Source organism: Vipera ursinii (assembly GCF_947247035.1).
Source record: "Vipera ursinii genome assembly, chromosome: 2".
Taxonomy (NCBI): domain Eukaryota; kingdom Metazoa; phylum Chordata; class Lepidosauria; order Squamata; family Viperidae; genus Vipera; species Vipera ursinii.
Window position 1 is genome coordinate 55,263,617 of NC_139513.1, and position 19,306 is coordinate 55,282,922.

At 38.5% G+C, this 19,306-nt stretch overlaps 1 protein-coding gene across 1 annotated transcript; it reads right to left on the reverse strand.

The window, feature by feature from the left end:
* Window positions 1-4,619: 4,619 nt before the first annotated feature.
* RPN1 (ribophorin I) lies at window positions 4,620-18,003 on the reverse strand. The gene is made up of 10 exons (XM_083354324.1): window positions 17,686-18,003; window positions 14,780-14,844; window positions 13,996-14,302; window positions 12,202-12,411; window positions 9,723-9,915; window positions 8,780-8,879; window positions 8,403-8,541; window positions 8,057-8,176; window positions 6,616-6,861; window positions 4,620-5,440 (listed from the first exon to the last, which is right to left on the reverse strand). Exons 1-10 carry the CDS (start codon window positions 17,917-17,919, stop codon window positions 5,258-5,260), a joined length of 1,797 nt encoding a protein of 598 aa, XP_083210450.1. The 5' UTR covers window positions 17,920-18,003; the 3' UTR covers window positions 4,620-5,257.
* Window positions 18,004-19,306: the final 1,303 nt, after the last annotated feature.

The window sequence follows — 19,306 nt, forward strand, 5'->3', positions numbered from 1 at the left end:
CTTTCCCTGATGATTCCAATTTTAATTTGAAGCTCTGGAAAACGAGCTCCATTTTTTTCCCCTTAGAGCCCCAATTCACAGCTTCTCCCTTCAGTTCTCTCCTCCACTTCTGCTTGCTTACAAAAAAGACACACATTTTCTGTTGTCATCAGAGAAAGTGACACGGGTATCATATGACTATACAAGGCATCTGATCCATGTGAAGATGGGGATACTAGGTCTGTGTCTGTCACGTAAGTGGGGCAACTCTGAATGTCAACTTGCAGCCTGCCACAGGCCTTTCAAATCAAATTCCTACTGGCTATGAAAGTCTCAAGCATTCCTTTATCTGTAAGCTCTTTTTCCACTTTCTTTCCCTTCCAACTCTTTGAGCAGCCTGTTCTTATCCAGCCTATGAATAAATGCATGTCTTATTAACATTTGTTCGCTAAAAAAAACCCAACCTGTTGTAATTCATCACCTTACCTGCTTATGTGCTCTGTGGAGATGGCAACAGGGAAACTCTCTTTTCCTTCAATATACATTTTTGTCTGGGCCTCCTGCTGCAAGAGGAAGCTTGGATTCACACAATCCTAAAAGCTGCCAAAGGAAATACTAGCTTGTGTGCCTTGGATCTATGGTGCCCAAGCTTCATTCTTCACACAAAGAATTTTAAGATACGTTGAGATCCTGCAAAACCTAGTGCCTAAATAGCCAGGAAGCAACAGACAGAGCTCAAGCAAATCCTGAAGCACTGGAGAATGACAACTTGATGAAAACATCCATTTGCAGAAGTGAGAAACATGACTTGAGTCATGAGGAAGCCATATTGCTGGAAGATCTTGCTGCTGCAAGCTATCTTGCACATAGTCTGTCCCAAAGACTTTAGACCTTGATTTTATATTGAAGCTGTCCGTATGCCCAGTGATGTATCTCAAGTTCTAGATTCATCTCTAAGAGAATGAATTCACCAAGTGTTGGGATGTGACCAACAGGCATATTATGTCAGCAATTTTGTGGTAGCTTAGCAGGTCTGGACTTAATAGTTTACAGGGAATCTATATGGTATATGCAGGAAAATATCACTAAAGAAATAATAATATTGCTTACAAATGATTTGAAATTTTCAATAGACATGGAATGGGAAATATACAAGAAACTACTTGAACTCTCCTTTATTCTAATGTTACTTAATCTCAGCTAATAGTTATAAAATAGTCTAATTTTCCTTTCCTCCCACCAATCACTTGTTATGAGAAGTTTTACTATACATTAATTCATCTCCATTTCTACCTTCTCTTTGCTTTCCTCTATTATAAGGTCTAGTTATAAAATAAACTTATCTATATTAATTGTGAAGCCTTGAAAGGCAGCCCCAGGTAAAATGCCCTGTAGAACTTGCAAATTTCCACAGAGTTTCTGGAAACAGGATTTAAAACTGACAGTGAGGGATACTTTTTATATTTTTTAGAGCTGACTATCAACAATATTCTTAGGAAAAAAATCTGTCTTTGTGGTCACTAAAAGTCAAGACTGATTTGTTGGTTGGACTGATTTCTCAGCAGTAAATATTCAACATTCAAGAAATACACAAAGGACCAGCACTTGATAGAATAGAAATGAAGGCCTAATAGAAATGAAGGCCTAAAAGATATTCAGATAACATGATGTTATCTATACCTGAAAAGATCAGGATCACGCAGGCAATACCTTGTGGTATTTTATGGAAGCAAAAGTTGGGAGAAGCATAGATAGGATAGAAAGAATTCTAATACTTTTGAACTCTAATGTTGAAGAATCCTGAGAAGAAAACAAATAAATGACCTATGAAACATATCGGCAGGGAACTCTCACTCAAGACACAAATGGTCAGGCATGAAATATCCTTCTTTAGATACATTGTGGGAAGACCCAGTTCTCTGGAGAAGTCTGTAATGACAGGACAAGTAGAAGGAACAAGAGGATGATCAGCAGCAAGGTGGATGGAGTCAGTTGTAGTGGATTCAAATGGGTGCAGTCAGAAATGCTGAAAAAGAGGATAGGATAGGATAGGATAGGATAGGATAGGATAGGGTAGGGTAGGGTAGGGTAGGGTAGGGTAGGGTAGGGTAGGGTAGGATAGGATAGGGACAGATCAGCATGGATAAAATCTACCTATGTTATCACTAAGGGTTCTGATGTAGTGGCTCACCATCATGATCATCATTAATGTGGCATCCCAAAAAAGACATCTTCAAAATGAACATTTCCTTTGCAAAATTATGCAGATACCATCATAGCAGCGTTGTTGATTAGAAAGGTAAAAAAGCTTTATTTTCAATGAGTTGTCTTGTGTATTATTGAGCCCAGTGAAACATGGTGACAGAAAGTGGTGGATGGACTAGAATCCAAGCCTTTCAGAATTGCATTTTGGATTTCAATCATAGAAGCAGTTCAACCACAATAATAGGGTTTGCCATTTGAAATTTGACTGGCAAAAAAACATCTTCAAACTTCATCTTCTTGAACCAGTGTGTGTCCTCTGTGAAGCGCTGCAGAATTGGACCTGTTTCAGCCAGCATGCTGATTAATTCAAAAGGACGAGCATCTGAGAGCCCATGAATATCAAAATATCATAGGTTAACACTTTAGGTTGCAGCCATACTCTAATCACAAATGAGCAAGAACTATCCAACAGAATATTAGTGTATTCTAAGGTCCTTGTTTGTGTTGATTCGTGCCTAGGAGTCAAACTCAATGGCAAATACTTTTGCTAGGCTCTCCTATAGCAGGGTGATTAATGCTATCTCTGTTGAAGAACACTGCAAATATTTTTTTTTATTACATTTATATCCCACCCTTCTCCGAAGACTCAGGGCGGCTTACAAGCTTAGCAGTAGCCTTCATTCTATGTATATGCCTGCTTGTTAGGGCTTTCACACACACCCCAGGCGGCATTATTACAAAGTCAGCTTATTGCCCCCAACAATCTGGGTCCTCATTTTACCTACCTTGGAAGGATGGAAGGCTGAGTCAACCTTGAGCATGGTGGGATGCGAACCTGCACTAATTGCAGGCAGCTGGTGTTACTTAAGGAGGCATTAGCCCACTGCTCCACCAAGGCTAAAATACCCACAATTAAGAGCATCATCTTATAGGACCAGGAAGAGATTTTTCAGTCATGACAACTGCTGTTTGGAACATCCTTCCCCCACAGTTTAGGTTAGCTTCAACCCTGTTGGCCATTTGAAAGGGCTAAGTTTAGGGCAGGGGTCTTCCAACAGCATGTCTGGCTGAGGAATTATGGGAGTTGAAGTCTGTAAGTCATAAAAGGGCCAAGTTTGAAGACCCCTGGTTTAGGCTATGTCATCAGGCATGGAGATATGAACATGTGGCAGAATCTATAAGATGGCTCTGTTGATAGGTCCTTGTGGTTGTGCCTTGGCTCCTGATTATGCATTTATTGTTAAGAGGCAAAAAGATTATTCCTTTTTATTTTGCTTTCAATCCCTGTATCACCAAGATTCATTTTTTTAAAAAATGAGTATATAACCGAGAGGTATATCTCATTTAGAAATGAGAAAGCTTTAAAAAATGAATAAAGGACACTCTGTATCAGGATTACAATGCTATTAAGGCGGCATGGACTGTGAAATTCATTACACGTTTAACACTTCAAATGCATTAGCCACCCTTGCATTCCTTAGCATGTTGAAGGACAGCTTTACACAATTCTTCTTAGAGATCAGATAGCTATGCTGGTCTTTGACCATAATAAAGTTTTGATTTGATTTGATATATGCATATCAGGCTATGTGTTGCACTTCAGATGTATAATAAGAAATAAGATACAAAGTATGCACTCTTTTTTACAATAAAACTTTTTCTGGATCAGAGTTTGTTAAGAAATTGATTAAAGATGTGCATCAAATAGAGGCTGACTTTTAAATGAAATATTGTCTTCTTGCAGAGGTAACCATGCTGTACACGATGGGACTCCAATCATTTGACAAGTTAATCTGTCAAAAGAATATTCTCAAGAGGTGAAAATTCTGAATATATAACATTTTCCTTTGAAGTGCTTCTCAGGAACAATTTCACTTTTACTACAATGAACAGTGAATTTCTACTTGTCAAATTACTTCAAGATTTCTTTTAATAGGAAGTAGTATGTAAATATTTTAAATGAAGAAATGATTATGTATTCCCTAATAGAAGTTACATCCTTCTCAATGCCTTGTGAGGAAGGCGGCTACTGCATTGTGTTTGTGCCTGTTTGCAGGCTTTTGTTGATTGGCATAAAGATTTTTATAACATGGAACTGAAATAGGCTGGTTTTGGGGTTAATCTTCATATTTTCTATGTTGTATGAAATTATAAAGAAACTTCAAAATACTTTCCATTCCATATGTATTTCATTTAAATTCTGCCATATAATAAAATTTAGATAATTTTGAACGAGCCAAAAATTATCTGCACTACAACTGAAACTTATTTACATATTTTTGGCATGGATTATTTAGTATAATATCCACACAGAATTGGGAACTCAAGAATTGGGAATTCTTACATAAGGGAAAGTAGAAGAAAATAGCATTTACAGTTCAGTGCCAGTATCTAAAAACTTTCAGATACCCAAATAAGAAATTTAAAACCAGAAGTAAAACATCCATATGTCTTTATTTAAATTTTGTTTTCTCAAAGAAACCAACTGTCTGAGAAAAAAGCACAGGCTTATAAGCAAATTGATCTTATCTATACTCTTCGCTTGCCCTGATGCTATAAATTCGAGAGGCTCAGAAAATTCAGGTGTAAAAAATCTCAATCTGTGCAACAAATATTACAAAACCCCTTTTGAATTATTTATCTGTAGTTACATCCCCAAATTAAAAATGGAAGAGAAAAAGATTTGACATCAAACCTTTGGAAAAAATAATTGTATTTATTGTCTTCTGAGATATTCAGTGCCCTGTGTGCATCTTTCTCTACCGGTAATTAGGGGACTTTACAAGAGACTCGGAAGTCATAATAATTAACACTTTGAACTTTATGGGAGGGCAAAAGTTGTTATTAAGCCAACATAGTATCAGAACTCTTCCACATAGCAATGCAAACATGCCCCAAAATAACAAACCTCAAATTCAGGTTTTACAAGGGAAAAAAAGCCTCCCCACCCCCATGTTAAACACCAGGCGTACTTATTTACTGCTCTCTTACTTTCTAAATTAGTATGGCTCAGTATACCCATACAATTGCCTTGCATTCTTCCCTCACATCGCCCCAATTTTTAAATCCTAGCTTATAGTGCATCGAGAATGTTGTCAATTTTGCTGATCAACTCCTGACGCTTGCTGGAATGGATCTTTTCGTTCTCAATGTACGTATCCTTCTTAAGTTTGCCAACAACCAGACGCTCAGCCTCCAAAGATGATTTCAGAACCAGCTCCTTGACTTGACTATCCAGTTTCTGTATTTCGCTGACCTTGAAGGAGTTTGGGACAGAATGTTAGGAATGCCACAGTGTCGCAATTTTAAAAGCAATGCTACTTTTAAAAAAATGGGGGGGGGGGAAATACATTTTATAAAACTATGTTTTTTCAATTGTTATGTGCAATGCTACTTAAGGTTTCCTTTTCTGGTGAGTAGCAAATCTGAATGATAGAAAACATGCAGCCCTAAATTCTCCCAAAGCTCACCTTCCCACTGCTGACCACAGTGAGCCAACACTTTGCCCTTTCCTGCTGCTGAAGTGCCTGCAGGACTGACTTTGTTCCTTCCCACTTTGACCCAAAAGTGCATTATGGCAACAAGCTGTCATTACATACCTTTTCATTAAATGCATGAAATCTTAACATGTATTTTACATGGATAGCTGATGGAAGGAATCATACTTTTTTTTTAACAGACACTAGGGCTACTGAAGCTGTTGCGTTTCGTTTCACGTTAACTATTTTCATTCCCTATTAACTATGGGCGTAGCTTATAGAAAATCTTTTATTTCTAACACTGACAGTGCTGAAGAAATTATAACCAAAAGGGATGATGCGGCAGGAGAAGTGACTTGGAGACTGTTCAGGTGGCATTGCAGTACTGCAGTACTTAGTTAATAGGACTTGCTAGAATGAAGTGAGGTAGTCAAGTCAAAGTGTCTTAGTCAACTAAAGATAGTCCTACTGTAGATTTAGGACCATGTATTTAGTGATTGTTATACTGTTCTGAAAAAGTGACTCAACTGTTTCTCACACTTACAACAGTGTCCCTGTGGTCATGTTGCCAAAATCTGGATACTTGGCAATCGGCATATATGCACAATGGTTGCAATATCCCAGGGTCATGTGATGGCCATTTGCAAACCCTCCCAGCCAGCTTCTAACAAGCACTGTCAAAGAGGGAAGACAGCGGCACTTAATGACTACACGATCTACTGAACAACTGCTGCAAAACAGGTCATAAAATCAGGCTTGACTAAATTATCAACAGCCTTGCTTAGAGATGGAAGTTCTGGTTCCAGTTGTGTTTGTAAGTTGAGGACTACCTGCATTTATGTTGAGTAAGGCAACGCATGAAGCTATGTCAAAATGAGATATTTCAGCTTTTTCTCTGGATTTCCAAATCTAAAAGGTGCACGATGGGATTTTGGTATTAACAGACTCTTACTTTGTCACACAGATCGGAACCTTCCATCTTCAACTTGGACTGCAGTGAGGCTATTTCATTCGTTAAGGCTTTATGTTCAACTTCCAGAGATTTTTTGCCACTATTCAGGGCAGAAATATCGCGTGACTGCTTGTACTTATTCACAGCTTCATCAAAAAGGCGGTAGAGACATAGCCTCTTGTTCACTCCAGTTAGAACTTGCTCAGTAATGCAAGCAACTTTCATCCTAGCTTCTGCTGCTGGATCCTGCAAGACAACAACGCTTTACATGGAAAAAAAACTTTAAGGTGAAGCATCATACATTGCATTTCATGTTTTATTTATTCATTTAAAATATCTGTATAACCATGTATCTTAAAACCAAACTCTGACCCAACAATAAAACAATATATACCAGTGATGGCAAACCTTTTAGAGACCGAGTGCCCAAACTGCAACCTAAAACCCAGTTATGTATCATCAGGTGCCGGGTGGGCATAGCCCATTGGGTGGACGTGGCCCATTGTGTGGACGTGGTCCATTGAGTGGGGCATGGCTGCGATGGTAACAGCAGACTTGATGGGACTAAAAAGTTCAATCAATCAATCAATTCCAACTTTGCAAGATCTCTTTTTTTCCTACAAGAAGTTGAAATTGATTGAACCTTTTTATTTTTTGCACATGGTGGCGGAGGCCTAAAGCGAAAAGGTTATAAAAGCCAGCTGAAGGCCTAGGACTGGGGCGATGTGCCATAGCTTCACCATCTTGGATATATATAATCAAAAAAAGAGAGAGAAAATAGAAAAATATGGTGCTGCAACTCCATGTCATTAATGCAATCTATCACATTCTCCTCCCATTATGACTTCCCCCTATTCCAGCACTTGGGGAAAAGCCAGGTTTTGCATGCTCTCTGGAAGACTAAAAAGGGGGGGGGGGGACTGTTGAATCTCTAGGGCAGGGTTGTCAAACGGCCAGCCTGCAGACCGGATGTATCATCTGGAAGCCCCACCCATCCCATTGCCAGCAATGGCAAAATAGTTCTGATACGCCTCGCGACGTAACGAGTTTAACATGTCTGCTCTAGGGGGAAGATGCTTGATAGGGCAGGAGCTCAATGTTTTGTTAAAACTGTGTCATAGTTAACAAAACTAGAGTTGAAAGCATTTCTGATTTCACTGCAGCTTCAAGGTAGACAGCTGTTTTGTATCTTTTGAAAAATGAAAGATCCACCTTTACAGCAGTATAGATGTTTGTTAATTAATTTGGTTTGTTTAGACAAGTAATTGTCTATATTAAGAAGCAAATAAATATTAGCTTTACATCTAACAGCCTGTATGCTAACTTCTAATTTGCAAATAAAAAAGCAGGTCCAGTACAACAAAATTAATGCAAAAACTCTAATACCCAAATAAAAGATTATTAGTGACCTCCGTCTTCTCTCAAAACTATATTGTGATACCTTAGTGATGGAGAAGTCCAACCTCACATACAGAATCACCGTAAAGAATAGGATATAGAATGCTCCAACTACTAGCAAAGGTTCTTGCAACATCAGGATTTTATTAAAGCTATAGTGTACCTGCAAAAAGACAAGTAGTAAAACAGAAGGAAAATTTATTACACATTTCCCTACCTGGTTTACAACCATACTATCACAGGTTTTTTTTTAATTAATCGTCCACTAAAATTTTTCTGTTGTTGACATGACAATTTTAATTTAATACTAAATTCAGAGCAATTTGGGCTTAAAGGATGAGAAACTATTTTAATGCTTTACATGAACCAAGCAAAGAATTTGTTTTTACCACAATATCTTGGATATGTTGTTCAACCAGGTTACTCTTATGTGCCACAATGACTGGACGGCCAAATGTATCAAGATAGGTATAATGAAGTTCATCAGGAGCCCGGCTGATTTCATACGGACTCTCCACATGAATATTTCTGCAGACAACAGGATGCAAAAATGTCAGAGATACTCTAGGAAAAAAAATCTAAAGGTATGTAACAGTTAGGGCTAGATAGTTAACGTAAGTCATAGCTTGCATGTAATGTGCTGAAAGTAGACTAATTGCTAAAAAAAATGCTGCACATGCATACCACAGGAATTATATTTTATGAGTGACAAACCAACATCACAGAGTATCACGGATCAACACATCATCAGACATGTTGTACTTACTTGGCACCCTCTGGAAGAATAATCTTTACAGTTAATGAATCTGTAACTTGCTCATCGAAAACATGGTCAATAAACCTCATCTTCAGGGCATACTGATCACCTTAAAAACATTAACATGCACTGTAAACGTTTCCTTTTCTTACAATGGCAGCAGAAAAGATCTAGTTGTATAAAACATCAACATAACAATTTAACATTAAGACACTAAGCACCACTAGAACCGATTATGGGAAGATTGATTCTATGGCAAATTCTAAGATATTCACACAATAAAATATGCCAATTCTGCATTCAACATAAGCTATCGAGGACATATAAAATCTTCCCCTTCCTAAAATGTAAAGAATCTGGGTATATTGTGCAAGAGGGAAAAAAATGGGTGATAACTGTTTCCCTCTACTAAGGACGTCCATATACTGTGGTGGCTCCCTCCCTGTGGAACATCATTCCCACAGAAATAAGATGTGCCTCCAGCTTGATACTTTCTTAAAAAGCCCCAAAGATATGATCTTGCCAGTGGGATTGGATTCCACAGGGTGGAGCCCTTCAAGGGATTTCATTATTGTCACCAAAGAGGTAAGGGCTAATGGGTTTTATATTCGGTGCTTTACTTCTCTAAGCCTGAATGAATTGGGTAGCCATACCAATTTTCTTAACAAATAAATAAGAAGTTGGAGAAATGAAAACTTTAGTAGATGGAACATTAAGCTTTGAAAGGACTGTAAGCAATATTTTCAGTTTTCAGACATTGTTTCCATGATTAAAATAAACTCAAGGCAAACCTTTTAAATATACGGTATATGCAAAACAAAAATCAAGAAAACCACCCAAATTCTTGAAAATCTCAAATGTGCCTATCTGATCATAAATACAGAAATACTTGGGCTGTTACATTGTATATAAACAATTTTCCGGTGGCTAATAATCTGATATGGTTGCTTACCAAGATTAAAGAGATACTCATAGCTGGGCAAGTTGTAGCCAATTATATAGTGAGTCTTCCAACCACCAAACAAAGGGAAACGAGGCCGAATCTCCATTTCCACTGAGTCATCCAGGACAAGAAGATGACTAGTAGATATGTTGCCAATTTCATCTCTGTAGTACACATCTTGAGCAGCAGCAGGAAGGATAGTCTGCAAAAAGACAGTTTTAGTAAGACCCCATAAAGACAAGAGACTGTAAAATAAATGTAATCTATTATATTTATATAACTGTCTATCAAATGTTGATTAGTAACTTGCAGATTAAACTCAGTATGAACTATCAAAGGAGTTGCTACAAGGAAGCTATTCTCCAAAGCGCCTGGAGGCAGGACAAGAAGCAAGAGATGGAAACTAACCAAATAGAGAAGCAATCTAAAACTAAGGAGAAATTTCCTGACAGTTAGCACAATTAATCAGTGGCCTCCAGAAGCTGTGAATGCTCCAACACTGGAGGTTTTTAAGAAAAGACTGGACAGCCATTTGTCTGAAATGGTATAGGGCAGGGGTAGGCAACCTTGGCGCCTTTATGACTCATGGACTTCAACTCCCAGAATTCCTGAGCCAGCAGGAATTGAAGTTGAAGTCCATGAGTCATAAAAGAGCCGAGGTTGCCTACCCCTGGTATAGGGTTTCCTGCCTGAGCAGGGGGTTGGACTAGATGACCTCCAAGGTACCTTCCAACTTTTACTACTACTACTACTACTACTACTACTACTATTATTATTATTCTAGTTGTTGTTCTTGTTATCATTATCATTATTAAAGGCATAATCAGAAACAACTCAAGTGCAGCATGTATTTTTCTCCTGACACATGAGACCAGCAATTCAGATTAAATTAAAATAAAATATTGTGAAGTTTAAAGAGAACTTTAAATGCCTAAAAGGAAAAAAAATCTTTATCAGATGATGCCAAGAAGCCATCCAGTGAGTCTACCCAGGGAGATTCTTCCACAATTGGGGCACCATCACAGAGAGAGCTGTAATAGGTTAAGAGCAAGAAAGACTGGCCTTGTATGTTTTCCCATTTGAGGAACTGGCCGTGCCCACCACATATCAAACAGCCCCGGAACACTTTTCATTGAGGGGATACCACGAAGCCTCCTCCCAGAAAGTAATAAGGAAAACGTGAAGAGGATGTGTAGCGTCCCAGACAATCCTACGGACCCTGCTCAAGCATCGGTTATATGGTGTGTCCTGGACAGAAGGAAGTGAACTACCAATAATCTGTTCTGCCATCCTCACCACTCTCTGCACCACCTTCCTGTCTGAAGCAGTGATGCTTCCAAACCAGACTGTAATGCCAGGATGCTCTTGATTGTCCCTCTGTAGAAAGTGGTAAGGACAGGGGAAAATGTACTTTTCTCATGCGATACAGAAAATGCAGGAGCTACTATGCCTGTTTTACCAGTGTCTCACTGTTGAGCAAACTAGCCAACTTATTAGCTGCACATCCAATATATCCATTATAAATCATAAACTGGACACATATACCAATCGTGAAATAGTGTCACCAGTAAAGCACGGCATGATCAAAATGTCAATTCAATGAAATCTTATGGCTTAATTTTTTAAAACTTTCAGTTTCCATTTTTAAAATGAAGTTCTATGTATCACATATTAACAATTGTTTACAAGGGAAACTTGCACAGTACAGATAAAATATAGCCAAGCTATCTCCATCCAGATATACAGCTGGTATTAATCAGCCACAAGCAATAAAAATAATATAGGAAAGTTTTGCAAATCTTTTGAAAGGGGTCCTTCAGAATTCCTAAGAATATATATATGAAGCATCCCTCTGCAAATCATTGAAGTAAATATATCTTCCTCCATACATGTTGATCTGCTACTCCTACTCTCCTCTGCACTTTTGTGCTAACAAAGCTGTTTCATTTCCCTGATCTAGTCTTAAATTTTTTTTAAAAAATCCCCTAAACAGTCAAACATTATATTCTAAGCACTTTTAAATGAGATTTACCTAAAATAAATAAATGAACTTACAAAATCATGTTTCAAATAAATAAATTAGAGAATAAGATTAAGATGGATGCCACAACTGAGCTGCAGAAAAATAGTAAAACTAGTAATTAGTAAGTAGCATATTACTTATTAACTACAAGTTTTAATAGTTTAAAGTAATATTAACTACTAGTTAATAGGTAATATGCTACTTATTAAAAGTTTCTGTTTTAGCATATTGCATCATGGAAGAGACAGAATCAGGACTTAAAAAGGAGCTGAAAAGAAGAAAACATTCTTGGTAACACTTCATGTTCTCCAAGCAGAGAAGTACTACTTGTTCCAAATGTTCTCCTCTTTCTTCTTTCAGTAGTTGGCTCATTCACGGCTACTTCATTGTGACTCATTTTCACAATATGATGCTGTTGCTTAAAACAAAGCAATAAAACAAGAAATAACAGAAATAATGAAAAACCTTAAATGATTTCACAGAAGATATTCCACTGTCTGGCTGTCTTTGATAGTCATATCTGGAGAAAGGTCCTTTCAGCACAGCTCCTGTATGTCTTAAGTCAACAGTTTCTTCAACTGCAATATTACCCCAGTGAGAAACTTCAATGACACGTGTCATGCTGGTGATAGTCAGGAAAGGACTGTTGTTTTCATAATGTATCTTAAGGCTGTCCTGAGAAAAAAGACAAATATAACAAAGAAATTGAGTATTTCTTTGCAGCAGTAGCCGTTTCACTTACGTGACCAGCTAGTAAAGTCACAATGATATTTTTTAAACTACATCCTGCGTTTAAGGTTTATTAGCATTACAGCTATTTCATGGAAACACCAGCTTTCCATAAAATCTCAAAGGCAGCATAAACCGGATTTTAGTTTTTGACATAGATCACAGCCTTCTGCATGCTAGATATTAAAAACCATTCTTGGACGTTCATGAATGCATGATTTCCCCCAATTCTTTGCAGCTCAGCCTGAACTGAAAACCTGTCTGCTTGATCTGTCAAGAATCAGTGAATTCAGGGATAAGAATTTGTTGTATTCCGCCTAATTTTAGCAAGTAATAGCTCTGGACCTGCTTACCAATCCAGGTCTTCGGGATGGGGGAGGGAGAGAAAGGGGAATATACTCATGAAAATAATTCTCCCACTCCTGACCTTAACATGGTTCAGTCTTGTTCATGTGGTACGGTATTGTATCTCCACAGAGAGAATACAATTCTGATACCCACATTGAGAATTGCCTGCAGGAGTGTACTGCCTCTCACATTCAAAAGAACTGTCTTTTTAAAAAGAAACTTGACCACTGATTTGAGTATCTATTTACAAGGCTGAGCTAATGGGTTATCAGGCTTTTGTATATGCCATTTTGTTTATATACTTGGGTTCATTCCCATGTAGGCCGTGGAAAAGGGATATTCCATTTCTCTGTAACCAATGTGTAAATGCCAACTACAGATAGTCCTTGATTTATAATAGCAGTTGGGACCAAATTGCCATCGCTAAACAATGCGGTCGTACAGCATAATGTACCAAAAAAATATCCATAGCTCAGGAACCCTAAAGCACAAATAGCTTAGTGAATTGTGTAGTGACAGCAATTCTATTAGTCCTAGTTGCTGTTGTAACCCCAAGACAAAAAGAGGTGGAAAACCCAAACATACAATGAGAGGCTGGGAGGGCTTGGGAAGATCTATGAAAGCAGCAGATGTGCAGTGAGCAGAAGTGACTTACCGGAATGACTTGCAATCTTCCCTGCTGTCTTCCCCACTGACTTGTAGGGAACTGGCAGGGAAGGTTGCAAATGGTGATCATGTGACTGCAGCTCCCTGTAACATTGGAATCACAAGCCAGGCAAGAGAGTACAATCACGTGACAGCTACAATGGCTAGAACTTCAGGGATGCCCGTCCATCCATTTTTTACAGCACCATCATAACTTTGAATTCTGGCTGAACAAATAAGCAGAGGACTATCTGTATCTGCTTTATGACTGATCATAAAAGGTTTGTTTTTTACAAATGCACTAATTGGAAGAGCATTCTATCCTGCCACCATCTAGCAAGTCACCTGCAAAGATTTTGTTTTATTTACCCACGCAGACTTCTTCAATACTACAGAGACCAGCTAAGTCATTAAATAAAAGATTGCTTTTTTAAAGTTATTTTTATTCAATTCATTGTCACTTTTTCACATCATACACACAGCAATCAATGACCAATTCAAGTTTATTTTATCTTTATCTTACAAGTAAAGGTTTACCTCACTGTATGGGGGTACATCCTTGAAAGGTCCATATTCAATCATATCCTCTGAGCGGCTGGGATTGCCTAACTTGGTGTAGTTTTCAATGTTTCTTGAGGCCAGTTTCACACGAGTTGTCTGAGTCTTGGTTACATATGGAGAGTAGAAATAATGATTACCTTCAAAAACCACAAACTGCTTCTCTGCCTGAGAGATGTGTGTGGGGTAGGGTTGCAGGACATGTGTGAAAACTGTTTCAATAGATAAACGAATTTTTCCACCTGGAGGCAAAGGAGCCGGCAATTTCACAGTGAAGAATTTGCCACTAAAAAGAGGGGGAAAAAGTAGAAAATCAGTCAGACCACTTCTGTGTTGCTTCTAAATGAGCTTACTGCTATCAGAAATCTTGATCAATCATGGGACTAGGCAATTTCCATTGTTAAAATTCAGCAGTTAGCTCTTATGGTTTTAAAGCAATAAACATTTTTAATGCAGTGTATTCATTGCTAATACAATAATGTGAAATAAAGAACATATTAACCAGAGTGCATTTCTGTGAATCACTATGCCGTACAACTTTAGAAACTTTTTTTTAGCACATTATCTTTTTTCCTAAAAATAGTACAAGCAGTCAAAAGAGAACCAATTCTAAAAATTGAATCTGAGGTATCAGCCTATTTATACAGTCTAATTAAAACACCTGACATTTTTTTAAAGTCTCATTGAAGATTACATTTTAAAAAGTACTCTTAAAAAGGTGAAGTAGAAATACTAGCCCTTATTTTCCCCTGACAAAACTTACCTTTTACCTTTTACTTTTGTCTCCTTCACCTCTAAGGTATTCTCTTCTTCTTCTTCAGCTTTTACCTGTTCAAAATAGATATAGATATATATATATATAAATAAAATGTTGGTCAGTGTTGCCATTGACAATTCCCAAACAAGGCAATAAATTCATTAGATTAAAAAAAATCTATGTTATTTGCCAAGAAAGATCAAAGAGTATACCAAAAACACATTTTAATTTGAGGCATATGCTAATAAAGATTGTTACTAAAAAACTACTCATAACTCTTAAAACCTGAAACATGACCCATCAGAAATTGACAAATACGTGTCAAATGTATTGTACTCCTATTTTAGAATAAACATTAGCGTTAATAAATAAAAGAATTGTAGAAAACCAGTAAGACATACATAACTATTTCCCTCAAAAATCCAACTAGAAATTAAAAAAACCCTTCTCTTTCTCTAGCAAACTATCTATGGAAAAATAAGTGATGTTTCCTTTCTAATTAGAATTTTGCAAAAGGTAGCAACAATGCTATTGCTTACAAAAAATACATTCTTTCCTTCTTCAACTTCACCAAAGTTTCTACTATGCACTCACTGTCAATAAATAAAACAGCAGTCAGGTACCTAATTTTAAAACAGTAATAGTAGCGACCTATGGCACAGGTTTTCATTTCAAACCTATCCTACTGGAATTCTTGTGAAAGAGCTCCCTGAATAACTGAGAATAGGCTGAGCTGACTTTGTTGAAGTCCAAAAATACATTTTCCTTTTATTGATAATAATAAAAGCCTGTTCAAATTTACTAAAAAAAAGTGAATTTTGCAAACTTCATTTTACTCTCCAGGCAGAGTTTACTGTACAAGAAAAACTCTCCATGAGGAATAAGTAATTTAGTATCCCCACCCTGGGGTTTTGAATTGCAATATTCAAATTCCCTCATCACATGCCATATAGAGGGAGAGTCACAAAAGTGATTCTCCTCATAAAAAAATCATTTTACAATATTCTACTCAAAAGTAGAGCCATGTTATCAGAAATGCCAGTTAGAAAATACTGTTTATCCAAGAACTATGCAAATAATGAAGGGCTATACTTTTCTGAGTTTGTTCAACTTATTTAATAACACAGGCCAATTTTAAAAACGATCCATCAGATAGGAATTAGCAGAAGATATATATTCTACATAACTCCTACAATTATAAATTCACACTGAACTCAAGGAACAGTACTGTAAAATCGCAAACCTATCTTTTTAATGGACTAAAAATGAAGACTTGTTGCCACAGCCCAGACCTCAAACTCAGTCTCATACTGGCACTAATAAATGCCCTTGTTCAAACAATTACAGTACTTTCCCGTCTAGTTCAATTAGTTTAATCTGGACTTTCTGGCTCATTTTAATTTTTAAAATCACACTAACTTGTACAATAAAATCATTTACAAGAGCCTTGGTGGAGCAGTGGGCTAATGCCTCCTTAAGTAACACCAGCTGCCTGCAATTAGTGCAGGTTCGCGTCCCACCAGGCTCAAGGTTGACTCAGCCTTCCATCCTTCCGAGGTAGGTAAAATGAGGACCCAGATTGTTGGGGGCAATTAAGCTGACTTTGTAATAATGCCGCTTGGGGTGTGTGTGAAAGCCCTAATAAGCAGGCATATACATAGAATGAAGGCTACTGCTAAGCTTGTAAACCGCCCTGAGTCTTCGGAGAAGGGCGGGATATAAATGGAATTAAAATAAAAATTTAAGAGCACTTATTTCCTAACAGTAGAACCAATGCAAAATAGTATTTGTAGTTTTTTCAAGGTGAAGCTTCTGTCAAAACTTTTCAGTAACATATACTACCAGCAACAAAGTGTTTAGCGACTTGTCTCAAGGATCTCAAGAGTTCCCAAACCAACTTTTCCTTCACCACAGTTGGGCAGGATGTCTCAATATTAAGCTGAAGAGACAGGGACAGGCTTTGAAAGCCACGCCTCCCTCTGATTTAAATTACTGTTCATGGCTCTTGGAAATAAGTCTATGCTTACGTGTCAGTATCACCAGGCTTTTACTACAGCAGCACTCTGGAAGAGAATCAACGCACAGGACTAATAGGAAGCAAAGAAAAGTGAATCTGGCTACAGGAAGGCGTTATTATTTGAACTGGCATGCTGAGCAAAAGTCCAAACGGCACCTCAAGAGCAATTTTGGATGAAATATAATTAGATTTCAATGAAATTATATGTTCGTTATTTTGTGTTCTCAGTTTACAACAGTTTACACAAATAGCTTAGAAGTTTCTGGAGTTTCACTATATAAGATAATCTGGTCTTTTTTTTTTTTACTGTGGGCACAACAGCACACATCAAAAATGAAATTTAGTTGGCCGCTCTCAAAGTGAAACGCATACATGGGTGGATTTTGTCCATATTTCTGCCTGCTCTCTCCAATTGGTTGCCTTTCTGATACCATGTGTTAAAACTTCCCCAAACCAACATAAACTGGACAAAGACGATTAAAGATGCTATCCAACAACTCTGGCTAACGTGAACCTCTGGTTTATAACGCGATCGCCGCTCGCTACCTCCGTATTCCAACTATTCAGCCAAAGCATTAGCCCAATGGCCATAACAACCCCCGATTTAAGGACTTAATCGGCCAGACCGCTGCTTTCCACCAAACATTGGAATCAGGAAGGGTTGGAGAGGAAACGTAATACCCTTGTAACGCTGGGGAAGAAAGCGGAGGAGCAGAAAAAGAAAACAAGGAAGAAGGGCCCAAAGGCACAGATTCGCGTAAAAACGGACAACGTGGAAACGGAAAGCCCGATCAGAAAAGTAACAGACTTGGGAAGGGGGGGAGGAGGGCGCCATCCGGGTTCAAGAGCGCCAGAAGAAGCAGGCCGAGAGCTTCACGGCCCAGCGGTTGCTCACCTGCGCCCCCAGGTAAGCCAGGTGGCTCTCCAAGCCGGGGTCCAAAGCCAGGAGGAAAGACGTGGCAGATGCCGAGCTCCCCGCGGAGTTGGCCAGGCTAATCTCGGCCGTCACTTTGGCCAGGTGTGTCCCGAGGTCCACGGTCCGCTTTACGTCTTCGTTGATCAGCTCGGGAGCTGCCAGGGCCCTGCCCAGGCAGAGAAGGAGCAAGAGGTGGACGAGGTGGATCCCCATGGTCGGCCACGCTGAAGAACGAAGCCGCGAGCAAACCGGATGGACTCACTCTTTCGCGTCGCTGTTCATTCATCCAAAGGGCACAAGATGGCGCCCCCCACGCCGAGCTACATACAAGATGGCGACGCCCAGCAACGCGCCGCTATCAAAAATGGCACTGCCCGCGACGCGACGTTCTGACCTGCGCATCGCATTTGCGTCACGAAGTTGAGGTATGGTGGACTGGGGGCAAATGAAAGATCGACCTGTCAGAGATGCTTGCACGTGATCCGAGTCCGCGCCTTCAGTAAGGATTTTGAGATCTTGTAAACTCATCCGGGTGTGAGTGTAGCCGAGTTGCGGGGGGGGGGGGGGATGTAGGAACCACTATATTAGATTATAAGTTGTTCTCTAGAGTAAAGATCGCAGTTTGCATATAGTACTGTAGTAGTATAAGCATGCTTGATGTAAAACTGAGCTTTGATTACGTTTGTGCCATATTGTACAAAATGGGCCCAAATTATCCAGGACTCTGGTTATAGTCAGCAGGAATGTTGCATGTGCCACAGATATGTATCATTTAGCCATACAATATTGCTAAAATGCATTTAGTGAAAGCCTCAGTTGACTAAAGCCACATTGAGCAGCAGATACTTGAACAAGTCCTTGAAAATGTATGCATCTGAAAAATTCAGTTTATTGTAGGTTTATTGCTTTACAGACAATAAGGGAATAAGCTTGATTGAATATTTTACACACTAGAAGGCTGCCATTAGCTGCTCAGTGCAATTATATATGAAAATAAAACTGTGATAATAAATGGTATTTTTAGCAAATTGGTATTCTGGTGAAAGTATGACTAGGATATGTGTTGTCCCTTTGATTAATAATGAAACTGTTGTGGTAGGGAATGTGTTGGTTAGAGAAATAAAAACAGATGTAGAGCCAGTGTGATGGTTAAGGCGTCAAGCTAGAAATCAGATAAGTGTGGGTTCTAGTCCTCCCTTAAGACACAAAGGCAGTTGAATGATCTTGTATTAGTCACTTTCTCTCAGCTCTAGAAAGGAGGCAATGGAAAACCACTTCTGAAAAATATTGCCAAGAAAACTGCAGGGATTTATCCGGGCACTCTCTCTAAATTGGACACCATTGAATGGAAAAAAATATGCAGAAAAAGCCATGCTGTTGGCTGAAAACCCAAATGACTTGCAACAAATGCAGCAGATTCACTTAACAACTGTGTTACTAACTTAACAAGTGCTGTGATTCACTTAACAACTCTGACAAGAAAGGTTGTAAGATGGGGCAAAACTCATTTAACTGTCTTCCTTAGTAATGGAAATTTTGGACTCAATTTGTAGTTGTAAGTTACAACCACTTAAATATGAGCCAGTAGTGTGTGGCAGCA